Below are 18,040 nucleotides of genomic sequence, written 5' to 3'. Positions count from 1 at the left end.
AGGCCTCGTTGGAGCTAGGCGCTCCCACTCCCCGGCGCTCCACTCAATCTGTGTCCTGAATCTGTGACTTCTTCTCGCTGCGGAAGTCTCCCGAGAGCCAATAATGGTTCATTTTCTTTTGAATCATTTCTAGTGCCTGGGTGTTGGGCTCTCCGGGCCTCCCCATCCTCCGCAGCCCCACAGAGCAAAAACGCTGAGGACCTCCTGGGAGGGCGGCTGGAAAGGCCAGGCCCCGGGTCCGCCTCCTAGCCCCTTGCGCAAAGGAGCGCGCCCAGACTGAGGGTTGGGGGGCAGGTCTGAGAGGACTAAGAGAGCTACTCCTTAACGCTCAGGAAGTGAAGCTTGTGGTTTTGGGGGCTGAGCTCGGAAGGAGATTAAAAAAAGAGAGAGAGAGAGACAACGCAGTCTCTCCCGAAAGCAACTCAGTTTGAAAACTCGGAGCGCAGTGCCGGTGCCCTGACCCCGCAGGTAGGTCCGCTGCGCCAGTTCTGCGCCTGCCCCCCTGGTGGGGGCGGCCGCGGGGACTAACGCGGCACCGCCACTGCGGGGGCGACCAGAGGGCGCTGCCGGGTTCCCGCCTGCAGCTGGCCACTGTGCGGGAGCCCCGAGAACCCTATCCGCAGGGGATTTGGCGCAGGGGAGCAGGATTCATCCGGGAAGGAAACATCTGGTGGGGAGGCGGTGGCAACTGCGATCAGGAGGCTGCCCCTCCGTGCCTCCACTCCCGCCTTCCCAGGCCCAGACGGTGAAGAGAGGCCCTGGCCCGCGTGCGCTCAGGGGGCCGCCCCGCCCTCCCGCCGCCAGCTGCTGCGCGAGGTCGCCTTCCCACGCGCTCAGCCCTCGTCCCTACTACCCAACCCACTCCACTCTCCCAGGGTCGGGTAGGGCCAACCCGGCATGCGAGAGAGGAGCGGGGCTCCGCCTGGGTGGAGAGGCCGCCTCTGTGCTCGCCTCATCCCGCGCGGTCCCAGCCGGCGCAGGCTCTGCGCCCGCGCTAACAATTCCGCCTGCCTCCCCACCTCCTCCGACCGACCTCGCGCCGACGCAGACCCAAGCCTCAGCAGGGCCCTCAAGACCGTTTCGCCCCATTTTTCCTTTACCTCTGAGTTTCATGGCTGCCTAAGGAATTCGTTTTTGCGTTTGTGGTGTCTATAAGGCCGAAGTGGCGGCTCACGCAGAGGCCCAGAGAAAACTGTGGTGGCAGGACTGCGCCCTAGGGCAGCCCCAGCACCCCCAAGCCTCCTGAAGTCCCGATCCTAGGGGTGGACTCAGACCGTGGCGGGTGGCACCCTCACTCCCAGGGGCCTTCTGGCTCTTAGGACTCCGGAAAGGTCCCTTGGGATTCCGATAGACGTCCCAGACGACTCTTCTCCCAAGCCTGTCCCCACTCCACAGTGGGACGTGGGATGCCCTCTAGGGAACGAGTCCCTGAGAACTCGTTTTCAGCTCGGAGCGCCAACAGGTAGTCTTATTGTCCTGCATCCTGCTCTGAGAGCCGCGTAGCTCCTAGTCTGGCAGCCTAAGACGCGCGAAGGCCAAGGACGAGATCCTTGTCCCCGCCTGTGGTCCCCCAGCACCCTTGTTACTGAACTAGCCTAGACCATGGAGAGCTGCTGTACCTACCCCCAAGAGCCTGCAGCTCCCAGGTGAACGCGGCGCCCATCGCCTTCACTCCGAGAGGAAGGCAAATTTCGAGTTCTCTAGACCTCCTTGCCTGCCTGGTTCCGCCCCCGAGCAGCCCCAAGCGGAGCTGGAGGCTCTGCCCCGCCTCACCGCCGGGCTCAGGTTTCGACCCCGGGATTAGGTGAACTGATTGGGGGTTAATGAGAGCGGCGCGGCGGGCCGCTAGCTCCCTCCCAGGCCCGCGCCTGGACCCCGCGCACTGGCCGTGGCAGCGCACCCTGCACTCTCCGCGTTGTATAATCTGTTGTTTCTCCGCGGACTACAGACGCCGGGCAGTTCACAGCCATCGCGCACAAGTCGGGCTCGACTTCCCCTAGGCAAGGTTTTCGGTGAGCAGAACGAAAAATGCTTTTCCCAGGACTTGGTTTCCGAGGTTAGGTCTCGCCCCAGACCCTGCTTGCCCCCGCCGCACTCGGGTCTCCAGGCCAACCTTTTCCTCGCTTGAGGCACGAGTGAGGAGCGAGGGAGATCACGGGTATGCGAGTTCCACCCGGGGCCGGGGTCAGTCCTCTGCCATCTCCCCTCCCGCCACCTTCCTGTTCCTCTTCTCTTCTGCCTTCCTTCTCCAGCCTCTGCTGCTCTCAGCCCCTCTGCTGCTCTCTCCCAACCTCTGCTCGGCCAGCCTAGTGCGCCCCTCCTCTCCCACCACCCGCCTCCGGTTTGTAGCGGGTTCTTGGAGTGCTTGGCTTGTAGCCCCTTCCTGGTCCCCGATTCCTCGGCCCTGGAGTGATCAGCCCGTCGCTGCTCTACTCCCCAGCCCGAAAACTAGGCCAGGCAGGCAAATGAGTGGTCGAGTTGGGGTAACTGGCCAGTTGGGGACATCGGCTCTCCGGAGAGTTTGACGGAGCGAGTTTTGCTAGGAAAGGGGAGGGGCCAAGGGGTGTGGGCCGAACAGAAGGAAGAGGCCTGAGCCTCAGCCCCGGGACGGGTTTTACCGCTGAGCTGTGGCGGCGGCGGCGGGCTCGCGCCACCTGTCCGAGTGCCACCTGGTGAGCGCGGCGCAGCGGGGCCAAGCCCCTCCTCCCGCAGGCCTCCCTCGCTCCTCCCCGGCTGAAGCTCTCTTTCCACCCGGCTCCCCAGTCCCCGGCCCAGGAGCGTGCGGACCCGCGTTTCCACCGGGTTCTTCTCCTTTCGCAGGTCTCCGCCTGACTAGGGCAGAGCAAGAACTCGAAGTAACAGTGGGCTGACGGCGGCTCCAGGCAGCGGAGTGGGGAGCGCGCCGGACCACCATGCCGCGTTCGTTCCTTGTCAAGAGCAAGAAGGCTCACAGTTACCACCAGCCGCGCTCCCCGGGACCCGACTATTCCCTCCGCCTGGAGAACGTACTGGCGCCAGGCGGAGCAGGTGCGGGGCGCGCGCGGACCGGGAGGGGCTGCTCCCAGGGACGTAGATTGTGCGCCCTGACACACCATCCCCAAAGGAGCCGGGAAGGGCGACCCTGAAGCCTCCTTTGCTGCCTTTTTTGTTTCCAACCGTCCGGGTCCCTTCCGGCCTCGTCGCCTAGGTGCCACGGCCTCTTTGCTCCGGTCCTCGGATCCGGAAGGGTTCCCGGCCAGGTCTGGGAAAAAAAGAGGACGCCCGGGTGCCACGGGTTGGGGAGGCGCCACTTCAGAACCATTGGCCCCATTCAGGGCTCAGCCTGAGCTCCTATCCTGCCTCCTCTCCGCAGACAGCACCTCGAGCGCAGGAGGGGCGAAGACAGAGCCCCGGGGTCGTTTGTCCCCCGACTCACAGATGACTGAGGCCCCTGACAGAGCCTCCGCATCTCCGGGCAGCTGTGAGGGCAGCGTCTGCGACCGGAGCTCAGAGTTTGAGGATTTCTGGAGGCCTCCGTCGCCCTCTGTGTCTCCAGGTAGGAGCCGGTTGGGAGCTCTGGGGCCGGAGCAGCAGGGTTCCCACGGTGAAAAGTAAACTAACTCAGCTTTGGGTTCAGAGATGCTAAATGGGTGGCGGAGGGTCTTTCCGACAGGAGAGCGCTTGTTCGTGGGGTAAGGAGCCCGTAGGGGAGGCATCTGGCTTTTCTGGGACTGCGTCAGCCTGTTTGCGGGGTCTGTTGCTTGGATCCGAGGCGGCGGGACCCAGGTTGTTAATCTCTAACGTTCGTTTGGCGGAGATGGTGGGTGAGAGAAAATAAATGAGTCGTCTCGACAGGCAGCAACCTCGACATTTCGTTTTCTGATCAGTTGACTGCTTAGAAAGAGCTAGGATCCCCAAATCCAGACGCTGGAGTCTCAAACGGAAACCTGGGCAGTCTTTAAAAATTCCTCTGGCTCCCGCAAGCATCGGGCCTGGCAGAGCTGGGCGCTAAGCGGGAGGGACGGGTCGGGACGAAAATCTCTGCCCTCCTCTGAGTTTTTGCAGGCGCGGATTGGGGGCCTGTTTGATTTTTCGTTCGGCGGGTTTGGCCGGCCCAGCCTTAGAGACCAGTCGGTTGGCTACATTTCCAGACAGCAATGGAGTTTTGCGCAAAGTTTTGTGCACTTTGGGTGGGAGCGAGTCGTGGGTTCTGATCAGGGAAGGAGAACACACATTAGCTGCATTCTTCCAAGTGCCTGTTATTTCCAGATTGCCTTTACTAGTTTTAAAAGATAGTCCCAACCCCATTCCTCAGTGCGTTGACCTGGTTAAAGCCATGGCTGCAGCGAATGTGTCTGGGAGCCTGCAACCCGATGGTTCTTCATGGCTGTGCAGGACACCGCCCTCCAAGACGGGATGCCGCCGCAATCTCTCCGCGGGAATCTTGGGGTGCATCCTCTCATTAAAGCCGCTAGCCTGGAGTGTGCAGTGTGGGAACAGATTTGTAAATCCGTATGCAAATAGGGAAAGGATACGTTGGGTGTCTGGTTTTAGCAGAATTCACGTTGGGCAGCGGCACAGAGGCCTCGAATGTGGGAAAGCTATGGCACTGGCAGATGGTGGCTAAACCTTGTCAATTCTTCTCTGAGAAATGTGGAGTTTTTTCACCATCAAGCAATGACAAGAATGAGAATGGGGAGTATTGTGGCAGGCAGTTCAAGCTCCAAACCTTCTCCCGCTGTCCCTTTGCAACTTGCACTGGGTATTGAAGGAACTGTTAGGAATGTTAATACTTCCCCGTTTTTTTCCCAGACAGATGTCTTCGGTAGGCCAGGCTGCATTTTGTTTGTCCTCTCCCTCCTTCCTTATCGATCCCGGAAAGAAAAAAGACGAGTGGGAATCTGTAGGGGCCGGGAGAGTGCTGGCGCTGGGCGCTGGGCAGTCTGCGCAGGAGCGCTGTCGGGCCCTAAGGGGGGCCGCCTTCTCCTGCTCAGCTCAGCTCAGAGTAGTTATCAGCGCAGACGGCGTGGCGCGCTTGTTTTCGTGGCACCGCGAGTTGCTCCGGTCCCACCAGAAAAGACCCTCCTACCGTCGTGCGTTTCCGCTGCCCTGGCACTAAATTTACCCATCTCCTCGACCGATGCCATTTTAATTATCCGTTTGCTGCCCTGCCGCCTGCAGTGATCCTCGAGGTCCCAGAGACCCGGTCCGCGTTTTACTCTGGGGGCGTCAGGGCACCTACCGCGGCGCCTGGCGCACGGAGTACTCCACCAGTGCTGGGCAGCTGGCAGATGCCGCTGGGCGGCCTCCGCCCCGCCGTCTGAAGCCTGACCGGACGCCCCCTTGTGCCTCCACAGCCTCAGAGAAGTCGGTGTGCCCGTCGCTGGACGAAGCCCAACCCTTCCCCCTGCCCTTCAAGCCATACTCGTGGAGCGGCCTAGCGGGTTCTGACCTGCGGCACTTGGTGCACAGTTACCGGCCGTGCGCGGCCCTGGAGCGCGGCGCGGGCCTGGGCCTCTTCTGCGAGCGCGCCCCGGAGCCAGGCCACCCCGCGGCGCTCTACGGCCCGGAGCGGGCTGCGGGCGGCGCAGGGGCCGGGGCGCCCGGGGGAGGCAGCGCAGGAGGTGGCGCTGCCGGCGGCGCGGGCCTGGGGCTCTACGGCGACTTCGGGCCCCCGGCGGCAGGGCTGTACGAGCGGCCGACGGCGGCGGCCGGCGGGCTGTACTCTGAGCGCGGCCACGGGCTGCACGCGGACAAGGGCGCCGGCGTCAAGGTGGAGTCGGAGCTGCTGTGCACCCGCTTGCTGCTGGGCGGCGACTCCTACAAGTGCATCAAGTGCAGCAAGGTGAGGCTCCCGCGCGCTTGGCTTAGTTGGCCCCACGCCCCCGCCCCTGGCCCGCGCCCCTCGGCCCCTCTCAGCGGCCTTCTCCCCGGCCCCACCCGCCTCAGGTGTTCTCCACGCCGCACGGGCTCGAGGTGCACGTGCGCAGGTCCCACAGCGGCACGAGACCCTTTGCGTGCGAGATGTGCGGCAAGACCTTCGGGCACGCGGTGAGCCTGGAGCAGCACAAAGCCGTGCACTCGCAGGTAAGCGCGGGGCGCGAGGCCGCGCGCGGCCCTGCTCAGGTTCACTTTCGGGGATGTTCCGCTTCTCAGTGCAGTACCGGCCACTCTCCGCTTGGCATCTTTTCCCTTGGACGTCCCCGGACTGCCCTCAGTCTCCTCCACCGAGGCACTCTGCCCGGATGTAGGTGTGTAGGGAAAGGTGGCCGGCTCTGGCTTCCAGGCAGCCCTAGAGTTTGGTGTCACATCATTGTAAGCCTCCAGAGGGTGATCCTGATCATTACTTTGGGTTTGAGGAGGGTTTGTATGCACTCTTGCTGCGGATATATCAGATTTATTAGCTCTGGGTTTTGTTTGGTTGTTTGTTTGTTTTTTGCCTCGCTTCTTATCACCAAATGGTTGTCACTTAATCAGCATTGATCCCTCCCAAATGAAAAAAAGGGATGTCAGCTCATTTAGAGTATCCAGCAGCATATTTTTCCTGCTGTTCTTTCATTCATTCCTTTATTAATATTTGTTGTCCAACTTCCAGTTGCTAGGCACGTGAGAATCCTGTAACACATCAGGTCCCAGACAGGATGCCCCCACAGAATTTTTCAGCTTAGCTCAGTGACAGAGAGTAGATAAGCAATTAAGTATACAAGTAACTATGACAAGAGAATGCTCACCTACAGACTTACTAAAAAGAGCAGTATTCTTCCATCTCTCTCAACACTGGCCAGAGGGGGCAGTGGTCTCAACTGACTGAGGTCTAAGCCTCCTGTTGAGGAGGGTGGAGAAGTGTTTGTAAATGGGTGTCAAAAAAGCAGGGTGGGGATACATTTTTGCCATGGGGTGTGGAGGGTTGTGGGTGAAAAGTGGGTAGAAAAAGTGTTAAAGGGGAAGAGGTTGGGGTGGAGGAGGTAGAGATTGGAAATCAATCCGGGGAGAGAGAATGATGGGGCAGACTAAGTGGAAGGGGAGCCCGAAGAAAAGGAGAGCCCTGGCTCTGGGGACTTTATGGTTGGGTTAGTGGTGAGGAGGATGGCAGCCTAGATGCCTGCAGTAGGAATGCCACATTTTTCTATCCACAGGAACGAAGCTTTGACTGTAAGATCTGTGGCAAGAGCTTCAAGAGGTCATCTACGCTGTCCACACACTTGCTTATCCATTCAGACACCCGGCCCTACCCTTGTCAGTACTGTGGCAAGAGGTTCCACCAAAAGTCAGACATGAAGAAACACACCTTCATTCACACTGGTAAGCTGAAGGCCCTTGGCTTGTAGAAAAACACCTGGTGAGGGCTGGAGTGGGGGCGCATTGTTCTTCCCACCAATACAATTCACCTTTCCTGTGATATTCTGGCTGCAGAATGAGCGGTACCTTCCAGATTGACTGCAGTTAATCACTGCAGTGTATGCAAGAAAACAAGCAGGCAGATTCTCTTAAATTTGTTTACAAACAACGTTCTCCCCCAAAGGGGCCTTGATTTGGGGTTGCATCCGAAGAACCACTAAACTGATCAGCCTCAGGCTCTTTATCCTTGCAAAGACTATTTTCCTCCAGCAGTTTAACTGCTGCTCCAACTGCTCAGAGCAGGGTAAGATGTGAAGCTCCAGAGATTGAGGACTTTCTGCAGAGCTCCCACCCAGCCTTTTAGGGGAGGGACTTATGTGTGGCCTTTTGGCTGCATTTTTTTTTTTTTTTTTTTTTTTTTTTTTTTTTTTTTTTTTTTGCAATCTAAGAGCTTATTCTGATTGAGGAGGGAAAAAACAATGGTAAATATTACTGAGCTGTCTGCTAAGCACTTTTTAAATGCATCGTCTCATCTTATACTCACAAAAACTCTGGGAGGTAGAGACTATTCCATATCTCCATTTTAGAGATGAGGAAAGTGAGGCACAGAAAGATTAGGTAACCTGTCCAGGGCCCCAATAGCAAGTGGCAGGGCCAGGACTTAAATTCAGGTCTACCTGATTTCAAATATCTATTATCTTGACCACTGTTTACTGTATTTTCAGAGTCATGAAGGTTGGTAGATGTAGGAAACTTCTATTTACTTATTGCTCTTTTCAAAATTTCAGCAAGTTCATGCCATAACAATGATAATTCTTTACCTATTATAATACTTTGTTATTTACAAATTGCTTTCAAATCTAGCCCTTCTTTTGATCCTTACTGCCACCCCATAAAGTAGTCTTGCCATCCTGAAACTCAGGGTGATGCAATGATTTAGCACAGGCCAGGCTAAGAGTAAATCTTGAGGCCATGGAATGCTCTGGCTTCCAATCTTGGACTCTTTCTGCAACATTTTGATTGTGTATAGGTGACAGTTTTAATGCCAGGTGCAGTCTCTTTAATAGTAAATAATACACTTACAAGGGACCCAGAATTCTGGCTGTTCTATTCTAGAATATGAATACTGATTTAAAACAAATTCCAGTGTGTTCCAAACACCGACCATTGATGTTTATAAATATGTTTGGGCAGTGTAGATGCCCCCATCAGAAAACCCAGAAAAATATCCTATTTTAATCGTGATCCCTTGTCTGAAATTTCCATGTAACTCACTCCTTTTGAGTAAAAGTATTTAAAACACTTACCAAAATGCAACTAGGATCTTGACTGAATGAAACATTAAGTCCTTATCAAACATTTACATCTTAGCTAGAATTTGTTTCTCAGATTTGTTTGACCCTAAAGGGATAGGGTAAGTTTTGATGGGTGCTTCCTTATCAAGGAAATCTGAACCATGAAGACAGAAAGGGGCACAGCAAGAGGGATAGAAGTCTCCTCAAAAACAAACCTCATCTATTGTTGCACTTTTCCAAGACCAAGCCCTGACTATAATGCCATGCTGAAGCTATGTGAAAATGCATGCCATTTACCCAAATGTTAAACAGCACATGGTTTGGGGGGAAAGACCAAACATTTTTTATTTGTTATTTATTAATCTGTGGTGAAGATTTGCTAGGATATAAAGAATCCTTATAAAAAGAAAGTAAAATCAAGATAGAAGGATCAGCCATCTTGAGAAATACTTCGTGACCCAAATGTGGATTTTAAAAATACGACTTTGAGAAATGTCTGTGCTTCACATACATTCTATTGTCCTTCAAGAGCAAGAAAGAAGACAGGCTCACTGGTCCACACAAACCAACGCCCACTTGGAAACTCAGATTTGAAAACTTCCTCTGAATAAGAACAGAGTCACATGGTTTGAAGGACAGGCCCCCACCCCCACATCGAACATCTGCTCTGGGAGCTCTCTGCTTCTAAAGTCAGGGGTGCCTTGCCAGGGTGGATTCAGCTGTGAGTCTGGGCACGTGGCCTTTGCTCTGTTTCCGTTTAGCAGGAAACGGTTTGAGGCCTTTTGCTGGGAACCCCCACTCAGAAAGTCTCCCTTTCACCTGGTGCACCCATGACTTCCCAGGACTTGAGTTGCAACACGTCACCCTCCAAGTCACTTAAAGGCCTCAGACTGCGTTGCAGCCAGCTGCTGCTAAGAGCATGTGGGTCACAGTGAGTCCCCTCTAGCTTTATCATAGACTCATACTTCCTCTCCTCCCCTCCTCCATCCCTGCAGGTGAGAAGCCCCACAAATGCCAGGTGTGTGGGAAGGCATTCAGCCAGAGCTCCAACCTCATCACCCACAGCCGCAAGCACACAGGCTTCAAACCCTTTGGCTGTGACCTTTGTGGGAAGGGCTTCCAGAGGAAGGTGGACCTCAGGCGGCACCGGGAGACACAGCATGGGCTCAAATGAGGGCCCTGGCTGGCTGCAAGCAGCAAGCAATTACACAACACTACGGAGGGCAGCCTCCCCACTTGCTATCATTCACTTCCGACATTTCAGGCCCTCGGAGCCAGTCCGAAGATCCCAGCAGGGTGAGCCCCTCCACCTTACTTCCTGGAACTGCAAGAGGGGATAAATTACCTTTACAAAGTTCAGCCCAGAGCGGGAACCAAGTAACTTACTGGGCTGTGAACTTGCCGAATAGGCTCCCCCACACCGGAAGGAAGACTCAAAAGTCAAGAGGGGCTCAGATAAAATCCTGGGCTCTGCAGTTCTCATTCCCAGCCCTGCTCCACAGACAGGAAAACCCTTCAGGTTTCTTCCCTCCTCCTGACCTACCCCAGATACTTGTGTGGAAGAGGAGGAATCACCATTTACAAGGTTGACACGTGCTAATGTTTTTATCTAGAATGAAAAATGAGTGTTACTTTTTTTTTTCTTTCTGGGGAGTCTGTTAACCCCTTTCTATTGGGTGCTGCCTGTAAATCTTGGAAGAATCAATTCTCCCACTTGAAGAATGGTTCAGAAACTGATTTGGGGAAGGAGTTTCATACATTTGAAATGACAAAATACTCTGTCCAGCCTGTTTCATTTTTTTTTAATTTTTTTTTTTTTTTAACGTTAATCTATTCCCAAGACAGAGACAGAGCATGAACGGGGGAGGGTCAGAGAGAGGGAGACACAGAATCTGAAACAGGCTCCAGGCTCTGAGCTGTCAACACAGAGCCCGACGCGGGGCTCGAACTCACGGACCACGAAATCATGACCTGAGCCAAAGTCGGCCGCCCAACCGACCGAGCCACCCAGGCGCCCCCAGCCTGTTTCAAGAGGGAGCAGAAGAAAAAAAATCACTTGGTGGTGAGAGGAGAGGAGAGTCCTTCCTGCAGGAGGCTTGTGAAGACTTCATCAGAGCAGCACCTCTGGACAACAAACCATCTGTTCACTCAGCAAGTGTTTGTTGACCACAGGCTGCAGGCCTAGGTATCAGGGAGCCAGAGATTAAAGGTATGGTCCTTGCCCCTGCCCTTCAAAAGCTAACAGTTGCACCTCCGAGTGGCTGGGTCTGATTTTTCCCTCCAAAGGAATTCGGAGAAGACAAATAGAATCTTGAACCTTCTTTTCTGACACATTTGGATTTTATCAAGCATAAACAAACAAAAAAGGCTGAACAGATACTTCCAAGATTTGTGTGTATATTCAGTTTTTGATTGTTACACTGATATTTTTAAGATGTCTAAGCTAGCAGGCATGTGAAGTGATCTTCCGTGTGTACTAGAAGGACACAAAGTGGTATTTTTACGTTGATGAGGTTTGTAAATGTTTTTAGATCTTCTGGAGTGCATTTTGTTTGTTAATACATATTTATTAGAGTGATGTTTTAAGTTAATAAAGTATTGAGACTCTTACCTATGGCTTTTCATTTAGGTAGGGAATTTGGAAAAGACTTGTTTTAGTCCATAGTGGGAGTTGGTCCTCAAGAAGCTATAGTGAGGTATTAAAAGTAAAGCAGACGAGCCAATATCCAGAAGAGAGTAAGATCCAATTGCTCTGATTTTCATATGCTTTTCCCTTCTATACCTCAAAAATCCTTCTTTCTTAACAGAAAAACTAGGTATACAAAACTAAGCTCTTGTCTTATAGAGTCCCTGATGGTCCCCATGTACATAGATCCTTCTGAGGACCGCAGGGTTGTTTTTGTTTGTTTGTTTTTTGTGTTTTGTTTTGTTTATAGGTCAGAAGGCTCCCATATGAATAAAGAAATCACAGGCCTTGGGTCCAGAAATTGAGTCTTAGTCACAGCTCTGTCACCAACATGCTGTGTGACGTAGGCAACTCCTTTGGTCTTCCTGATTCCAGTTTCCTTGACCATAAAATGGTGATATGGTTCTGTCATCCTAATCCAACCCTGACTGCTTTGATTCTGTGGAGACTGGAGGGGATAGAAAGTGTATGATATTGGTTAGTTGCCTCACCTACTGCAAGTGTAAATATAAAGATGCATCAGGGGAGAGGTAGTAAAATTGGAATTTGAATTATTTCTGGCTCTATCCCACCTGTGGGAATTTCTTGCATGAATCAGTCCTTAACAAAATGAAACTAGAATAAGGTCCTGGCCTAAATTCCAACTACCTGTGCTCATTCTAACATCTCTCAGCCAAGGTATGCATGGCCTGTGGTGACCACCAGTAGATTGTGCATTTCGATTCAAATCAGTTTCACACATACTGATTGAGAGCCTAGTATGTGCCTGGCACTGTTCTAGGTGGTGGGGTACAGCAGTGAGCACAGTGTCCTATGGAGCTTTATTTATTTTGTCACTGCTGAATCTTCAGCTCCCAGAACAGTGCCTGTCACACCAATAGGAGATCAGTAGGTATTTGCTGAGGTAGTAGGTAAATAAGCAGAGAAAATAAAATTCTGCTTAACTCTGACCAGCTCTGCTTTCTAGAGCACAATGGAAAGATAAATTGCTTGAAACTTTAGGAAAACAATTGAACACATAGGACACTCTCTGAGTTGGTGGGTAAGGGGGCAAGACTGCTTTTCTCCAGTCTCTCTAAATCTCAGTCCTTGGCTGTGCTTGGTTGGTTTTCAACACCATGTCTTTCCATGTCAGTTTACTCTCATTCAAAATTTACATTTGTTTATAATGCAGTTGAAGATAATTTTCCAGAACTGATGGTTGAACAGTTACAGCATCCAGAAACCTCTTCCTAGTGTCCTGGGAAACAAAACTCCCAGGGAATAAAGATCACAAAATGTCCTTCGCACAGAATTCACTGTGCATACTGGTTGATTATTTCCAACTGGTTTGAAAAGTAAAGAAGTTGGCGTCAAGAGGTGAGTAGACTGATTGAAATCTAGTTATCTGTCCTGTCCTTCTCTGATGACATTTAGAACTCTGGGGCCATTTTCATAATCCTTGTTTTTGCTATAAATGAGAAGTTGTAATTTTGATGTTAACAGTACGCCTTTTTAAGAAAAAAATATATCTTGATATCCTCAGTTCAGAATCAAAACAAATTACTGCGCCTGTTACTGTGTGAAATTTGAAGATTGCAAATATCTCTCTTAATGTTATTACTTGCCTCCATTAAAAATAGATTGTGAATATTCCATGTCACATTATTCATGAGGCAGGCTCTATGCCTTTTGTCTGCTGGAGTAACAGTAGAAAGGGTAACAAGAGACACCAGAGCACACCTTTGTTTCTTTCACTAAATTTTTAATAACGCCTCCAGCTAGCCAGTTGGTGAAGCTCAGCTCTTGCATAAAAGTGGAAAAGCACAGCTATCTCAGAGAAGACCAACTCTTTCACTAGCGAATTTCAGGTTGCGTTCGTCTACACCAGAGATGATTAAATTACCTATCAAGTGTGCCTAGCTATCAGGATTCAGGCCACCTAAAAGGTGAATTTCATCTGATTGATTTGAGACACGAATGGAACAATTGAGTTTTAAAAGCCCCACCTTAATTAAAGGCATAGCAAAGTATCTCTCCCAGACGAATTCTTGACTGCCATTGCCCTTGAAAATTGGGTGGCAATAGTGATTTGACCCACATCATTTTGTTGTGTGCCTGTTTTATAACCTGGTCGTTTAACAGAAAGAAAAGAATTTAGAGGAAGGCCTAAAAGGATGTGACTTTGTACTGTACACTTCTAGAGAACTATTTGTTTAAATCTCTGCTGCTATATTATTTTTACAGTAAAAAGTTTTTTTAAAAAGATTTTATTTTAGCAACATTCCATTTGTTAAATTAAAAAACTTTTTAATAAAAAAGTTAAGTGTCACCCCAAACCCTTCTAGCTTGGAAGGTTATGCGTAGTTTATTTTCAGTGTTGCTTTCCAATCTTTACCCACTGTGTGTATATTTATATTTTTATATTTTTAACCCTGTGATCAGGGGAATTTACAATTTATGTCTAGATAGCTCATATTTACTTGTAATATGGACACATAAAACTGAAATATTTATATTTTACAATGAGAATTTTGACAATTTTTATGGTTAAGTTTTATTGAAATTTTAGTATTTATCAGGATTTCATCAGTAATTAAGATCCTGAAGTTTTACTTTGAAGTTATTCACTTTTTAATTTTTTTAATGTTTATTTATTTTTATTTATTTTTGGGACAGAGAGAGACAGAGCATGAACGGGGGAGGGGCAGAGAGAGAGGGAGACACAGAATCCAAAGCGGATTCCAGGCTCTGAACTGTCAGCACAGAGCCCGATGCGGGGCAGGAACTCACAAGCCATGAGATCATGACCTGAGCCAAAGTGGGACACTTAACTGACTGAGCCACCAGGCACCCCAAAGTTATTCACTTTTTAAATAAAGCATTAAAAAAAATTTTTTTTTAACATTTATTTATTTTTGAGACAGAGAGAGAAAGAGCATGAACAGGGGAGGGGCAGAGAGAGAGGGAGACACAGAATCTGAAACAGGATCCAGGCTCCGAGCTGTCAGCACAGAGCCTGACGCGGGGCTTGAACTCACGGACCGTGAGATCATGACCTGAGCTGAAGTCGGACGCTTAACTGACTGAGCCACCCAGGCACCCCTAAATAAAGCATTTTAACATATGGGAAATTATAAATAATATAATAAACATAATTCTGCCATATTTACTTTGGGTTTTATTTTTAAAATAAAATATTACAGACATGGTTGAATATCCTCTGGAATATATTCCTCCTTAACACCATTCCCTTTCTTCTCTCCTCAGAGGCATCCAGTTTACCAAAGTTGGTACATATCATTGCCATGACTATTTTTATACCTTTATTTATATATATTACCATAAACTATATGTAATACTACTTAGCATGTTTTAACTTAATATAAATGGTATCATAGTGTATGTATCCTTCTGCACCTTACTTTTTTTTTTTCTCTATATTTTATTTTTGAGATTTGTCCATTTGGTACATGCAATATTCTTCATTTCTTTAAATGCTGCATAAAGAATTCTGTTGTATGAATACTTGGTGATTATTTTTGTATTCTCCTGTTGGGAGAGTTTTAGTTATTTCCAATTTTCTCTCTTAACAGATAATTCTGAAGCAAACAATCTTTCACATATCTCCTTGTGAGCGAGATTCTTTAGGGTATATTCCTGGGAGAGTGGAAATGATGGATATTACCAAGTTACTCTCCAAAGTGGTTATACCAATTTACATTCCCACCAACAGTGTAGGAAAATTCCTGTTTCTCCGCACCTTACCAACAGTTGATCTTGTCAGACTTTAAAAATGTTTGCCAATCGGATGGATGTGAAGTGTTATTGTAATTTGCATTTCCTGATTCTTAGTGAGGTTGAGCATCCTTTCATAAGTTTATTGGTCTGACAGGTTTCCTTTCCTGTGAGATGCCTTTTCATGTTCTTTGTCCATTTTTGGTTGGGTTGTTTGCTTTATATCAATTTATATTTTAAAATATATTCTAAATAGTCATTGTTCCGTTAAATGTGTTGCCCACATGTCCCAGTCTATAGCTTGCCTTTTTGTTTTGGTGGAAGGGAGGATTTGCTTGTTTTTTGTGTTAATGTACTCAAATATATCAGTCTTTGGTTTGTGTTTTATGCTTTTTATATCCTAATTCAGAAATTCTTCCCTGATTGGTGTTCATAAGCTCATTCCCTATGTTTTCTAAAAACATTAAAATATTTACTTATAAAATTAGCTTTTTTTCTTTATTTTTAAAATTTAAATTCAAATTAGTTAACATATAGTGTAATAATGATTTCAGGGATAGAATTTAGTGATTCATCACTTACACATGACACCCACTGTTCATCCCAACAAATGCCCTCTTTAATGCCCATCATCCATTTAGCCCACCTCCCCATCCCCCTCCCCTCCAGCAACCCTCAGTTTGTTCTCTGTATTTAAGAGTCTCTTATGGTTTGTCTCCCTCTCTGATAACATTAGCTTTTTAATCTACTTATATGTTATGATATGAAATAGAATCTAACTAAAATTTTTATTGCCCACACAGATAACCAATTACTCCAACATTATTTATTGCGGATTACATCCTTTTCCCTTGAAACATAAAGCCACCTCTGTCATATATCAAGTTTCTATTTCTGTATGGTTCTGTCTTTGGGCTTCCTAATTTGTTCCATTGGTCATTTTATCTATCTGTATGCTAAAGCCATAGTATCTTAATCAAACCTAAAATAAACTCTTAGTAACTAGTAGGAAAGGTTTCCCTCTGACCTGTTTTGTTCTCATCAGGAATAGCTTGGCTATCTTTGGCTGTTTGCTCTTGCTTGTGAAAAACTATGTTGGATTTTTTTATTTGTACTATATTTATTATTTAATTGGGAATGGAAATCTTTTTGATATTGATTCTTCCTATCCAAAAATAAGGAAGGTATATTACTCATTCATTTAGGTCTTCTTTTATGTCTTTTAATAACATTTAATTTTTGTCATAATTTCCTCTTTTTTTGGTTCATTGCTCTTATAATTATTTTTTAAAACTGCATTTCCTAACTATCTGCTGCTGGTGTGTGGGAACAAAATTATTATTTTTTTGTATATTGATCTTGTATCCTGTAACTTTGCTGAACCTTCTTTTTAGTTTATTGTAGATTATTTCAGATTTTCTATGTAAGACAGTCATAAAATATGCAAACAATTGTAGCTTTGTTTGGCCTTTCTAACATACTCTTCTTGACTTGCTGCAGTAGACAAGGCTGCATTGAACAGGGGCAGAATAAGAGGCATCCTTGTTTTATTTCTGACTTCCAGGGAAATGCTTTTAATTTTTCACAATTTAGTGTGCTATTTTGGGTAGGTTTTGGTAGACAACTTTTTAAAAATTGGGTTAATAATTTCTATTTGGTAAGAATTTCTGCTTGTATGCCTGGGCATTTAATTTTATTATATAATTTTGGGGCATCTGTTGAGAAAAGTGTGTTATTTCTAAATCTGATGGGTTTTATTCTTTACTTTGTCAATGTGGTGAATGACATTTATAGATGTTCTAGTGTTAAACTATCCTTTCATTGCTGGGGGCGGGGAAGAGGTTGAGACTTGGTTATTTTTGAAAAACTACATTACTGATTTGGTTTGTGAACTGTATCTTTTTAATTTTAGAAAGAGAGAGTGCGAGCATGGGAGAGGGGAAGATGGAGAAAGAGAGAGACAGAAAGAGACAGAGAATCTTAAGCATCCCGTGGAGCCTGATGTGGGGCTCGATCCCACAACCCCGGGATCATGACCTGAGCCCCTGGTTTGCTGAATTTTATTTAGGATTTTTGCATTTATGCTTATTGGTGAAACTAGCTTAATCTTTCTTCCTTATACTACCCATATGTGGTTTTGATATCAAGGTTTAACTCATTTCAAAATGAATAGGGCAGCATTTCCTTTTTTTTGTTTTCTGGAACAATTTATGGAAGATTGAGATTATATGTTCCTTGAGTATTTGATAGAACTTATCTGGGCCTGTATGTGTGCACATGCATGCATGTGTGTGTGTGTGTGTGTGTGCACATAAAGGGAAAGAAGAGAGTGTATATATATATACATATATATATACGTATACGTATACGTATATATATATGTATGTATACATACATATATACGTATACGTATACGTATATATATATTATTCTCAAGTTAGTTAACATACTGTGTAGTCTTGGCTTCAGGAATAGAACCCAGTGATTCATCTCTTACATATGACACCTAGTGCTCATCCTGAAAAGTGCCCTTCTTAATGCCCATCACCCATTTAACCCATTCCCCACCCTCCCCACCCCCATCAACCCTCAATTTGTTCTCTGTATTTAAGAGTCTCTTATGGCTTGCTTCCTTCTCTGTTTTTATCTTATTTTTCCTTCACTCCCCGTATGTTTATCTGTTAAGTTTTTAAAATTCCACATATGAGTGAAATCATATGATATCTTTCTCTGACTGACTTATTTTGCTTAGCATTATAGAGGAGGTTATATGTTAAGCTTTAGTGACAACATGTCTATTTCGATTTTTGCTTTCTTCTTAAACGAGCTGTGATAGATTATATATTTCAGGAAATGTTCTGTTTCTTCTAAGTATTCAAATTAATTGCCACCATATTAAAAATCAATCATTATGAAAACAGTATGAAATAGTAGAAAAAATCATAGTATTCTTGATTGCAAAAAAAATCTCATATACCTATAATTATGTTCAGTACTTCATTGTGGTATTGTTTTTTTGTGCCAT

General features: G+C 47.5%; 1 protein-coding gene across 3 annotated transcripts; it reads left to right on the top strand.

Moving 5' to 3' along the window:
• The first annotated feature begins 218 nt into the window (after positions 1-218).
• GFI1 (growth factor independent 1 transcriptional repressor) lies at positions 219-10,420 on the top strand. 3 transcript variants are annotated; one of them, XM_042952828.1, is made up of 8 exons: positions 439-468; positions 1,949-2,012; positions 2,821-3,027; positions 3,353-3,535; positions 5,337-5,824; positions 5,929-6,066; positions 7,116-7,281; positions 9,608-10,420. In XM_042952828.1, the coding sequence occupies exons 3-8, from the start codon at positions 2,913-2,915 to the stop codon at positions 9,784-9,786; spliced, it is 1,269 nt and encodes a 422-aa protein (XP_042808762.1). In that variant the 5' UTR covers positions 439-468; positions 1,949-2,012; positions 2,821-2,912; the 3' UTR covers positions 9,787-10,420. The 3 variants fall into 3 exon arrangements, with proteins under 3 accessions (XP_042808760.1, XP_042808762.1, XP_042808759.1); XM_042952826.1 differs by lacking the exon at positions 1,949-2,012 and having other exon boundaries at positions 219-468; XM_042952825.1 differs by lacking the exon at positions 439-468 and having other exon boundaries at positions 1,092-2,012.
• Positions 10,421-18,040: the final 7,620 nt, after the last annotated feature.

The sequence above is a fragment of the Panthera leo genome, chromosome C1, assembly GCF_018350215.1.
Source record: "Panthera leo isolate Ple1 chromosome C1, P.leo_Ple1_pat1.1, whole genome shotgun sequence".
Lineage (NCBI taxonomy): Eukaryota > Metazoa > Chordata > Mammalia > Carnivora > Felidae > Panthera > Panthera leo.
Note: the sequence above shows the minus strand (reverse complement) of the source record. Positions and strands in the feature narration are given on the sequence as shown.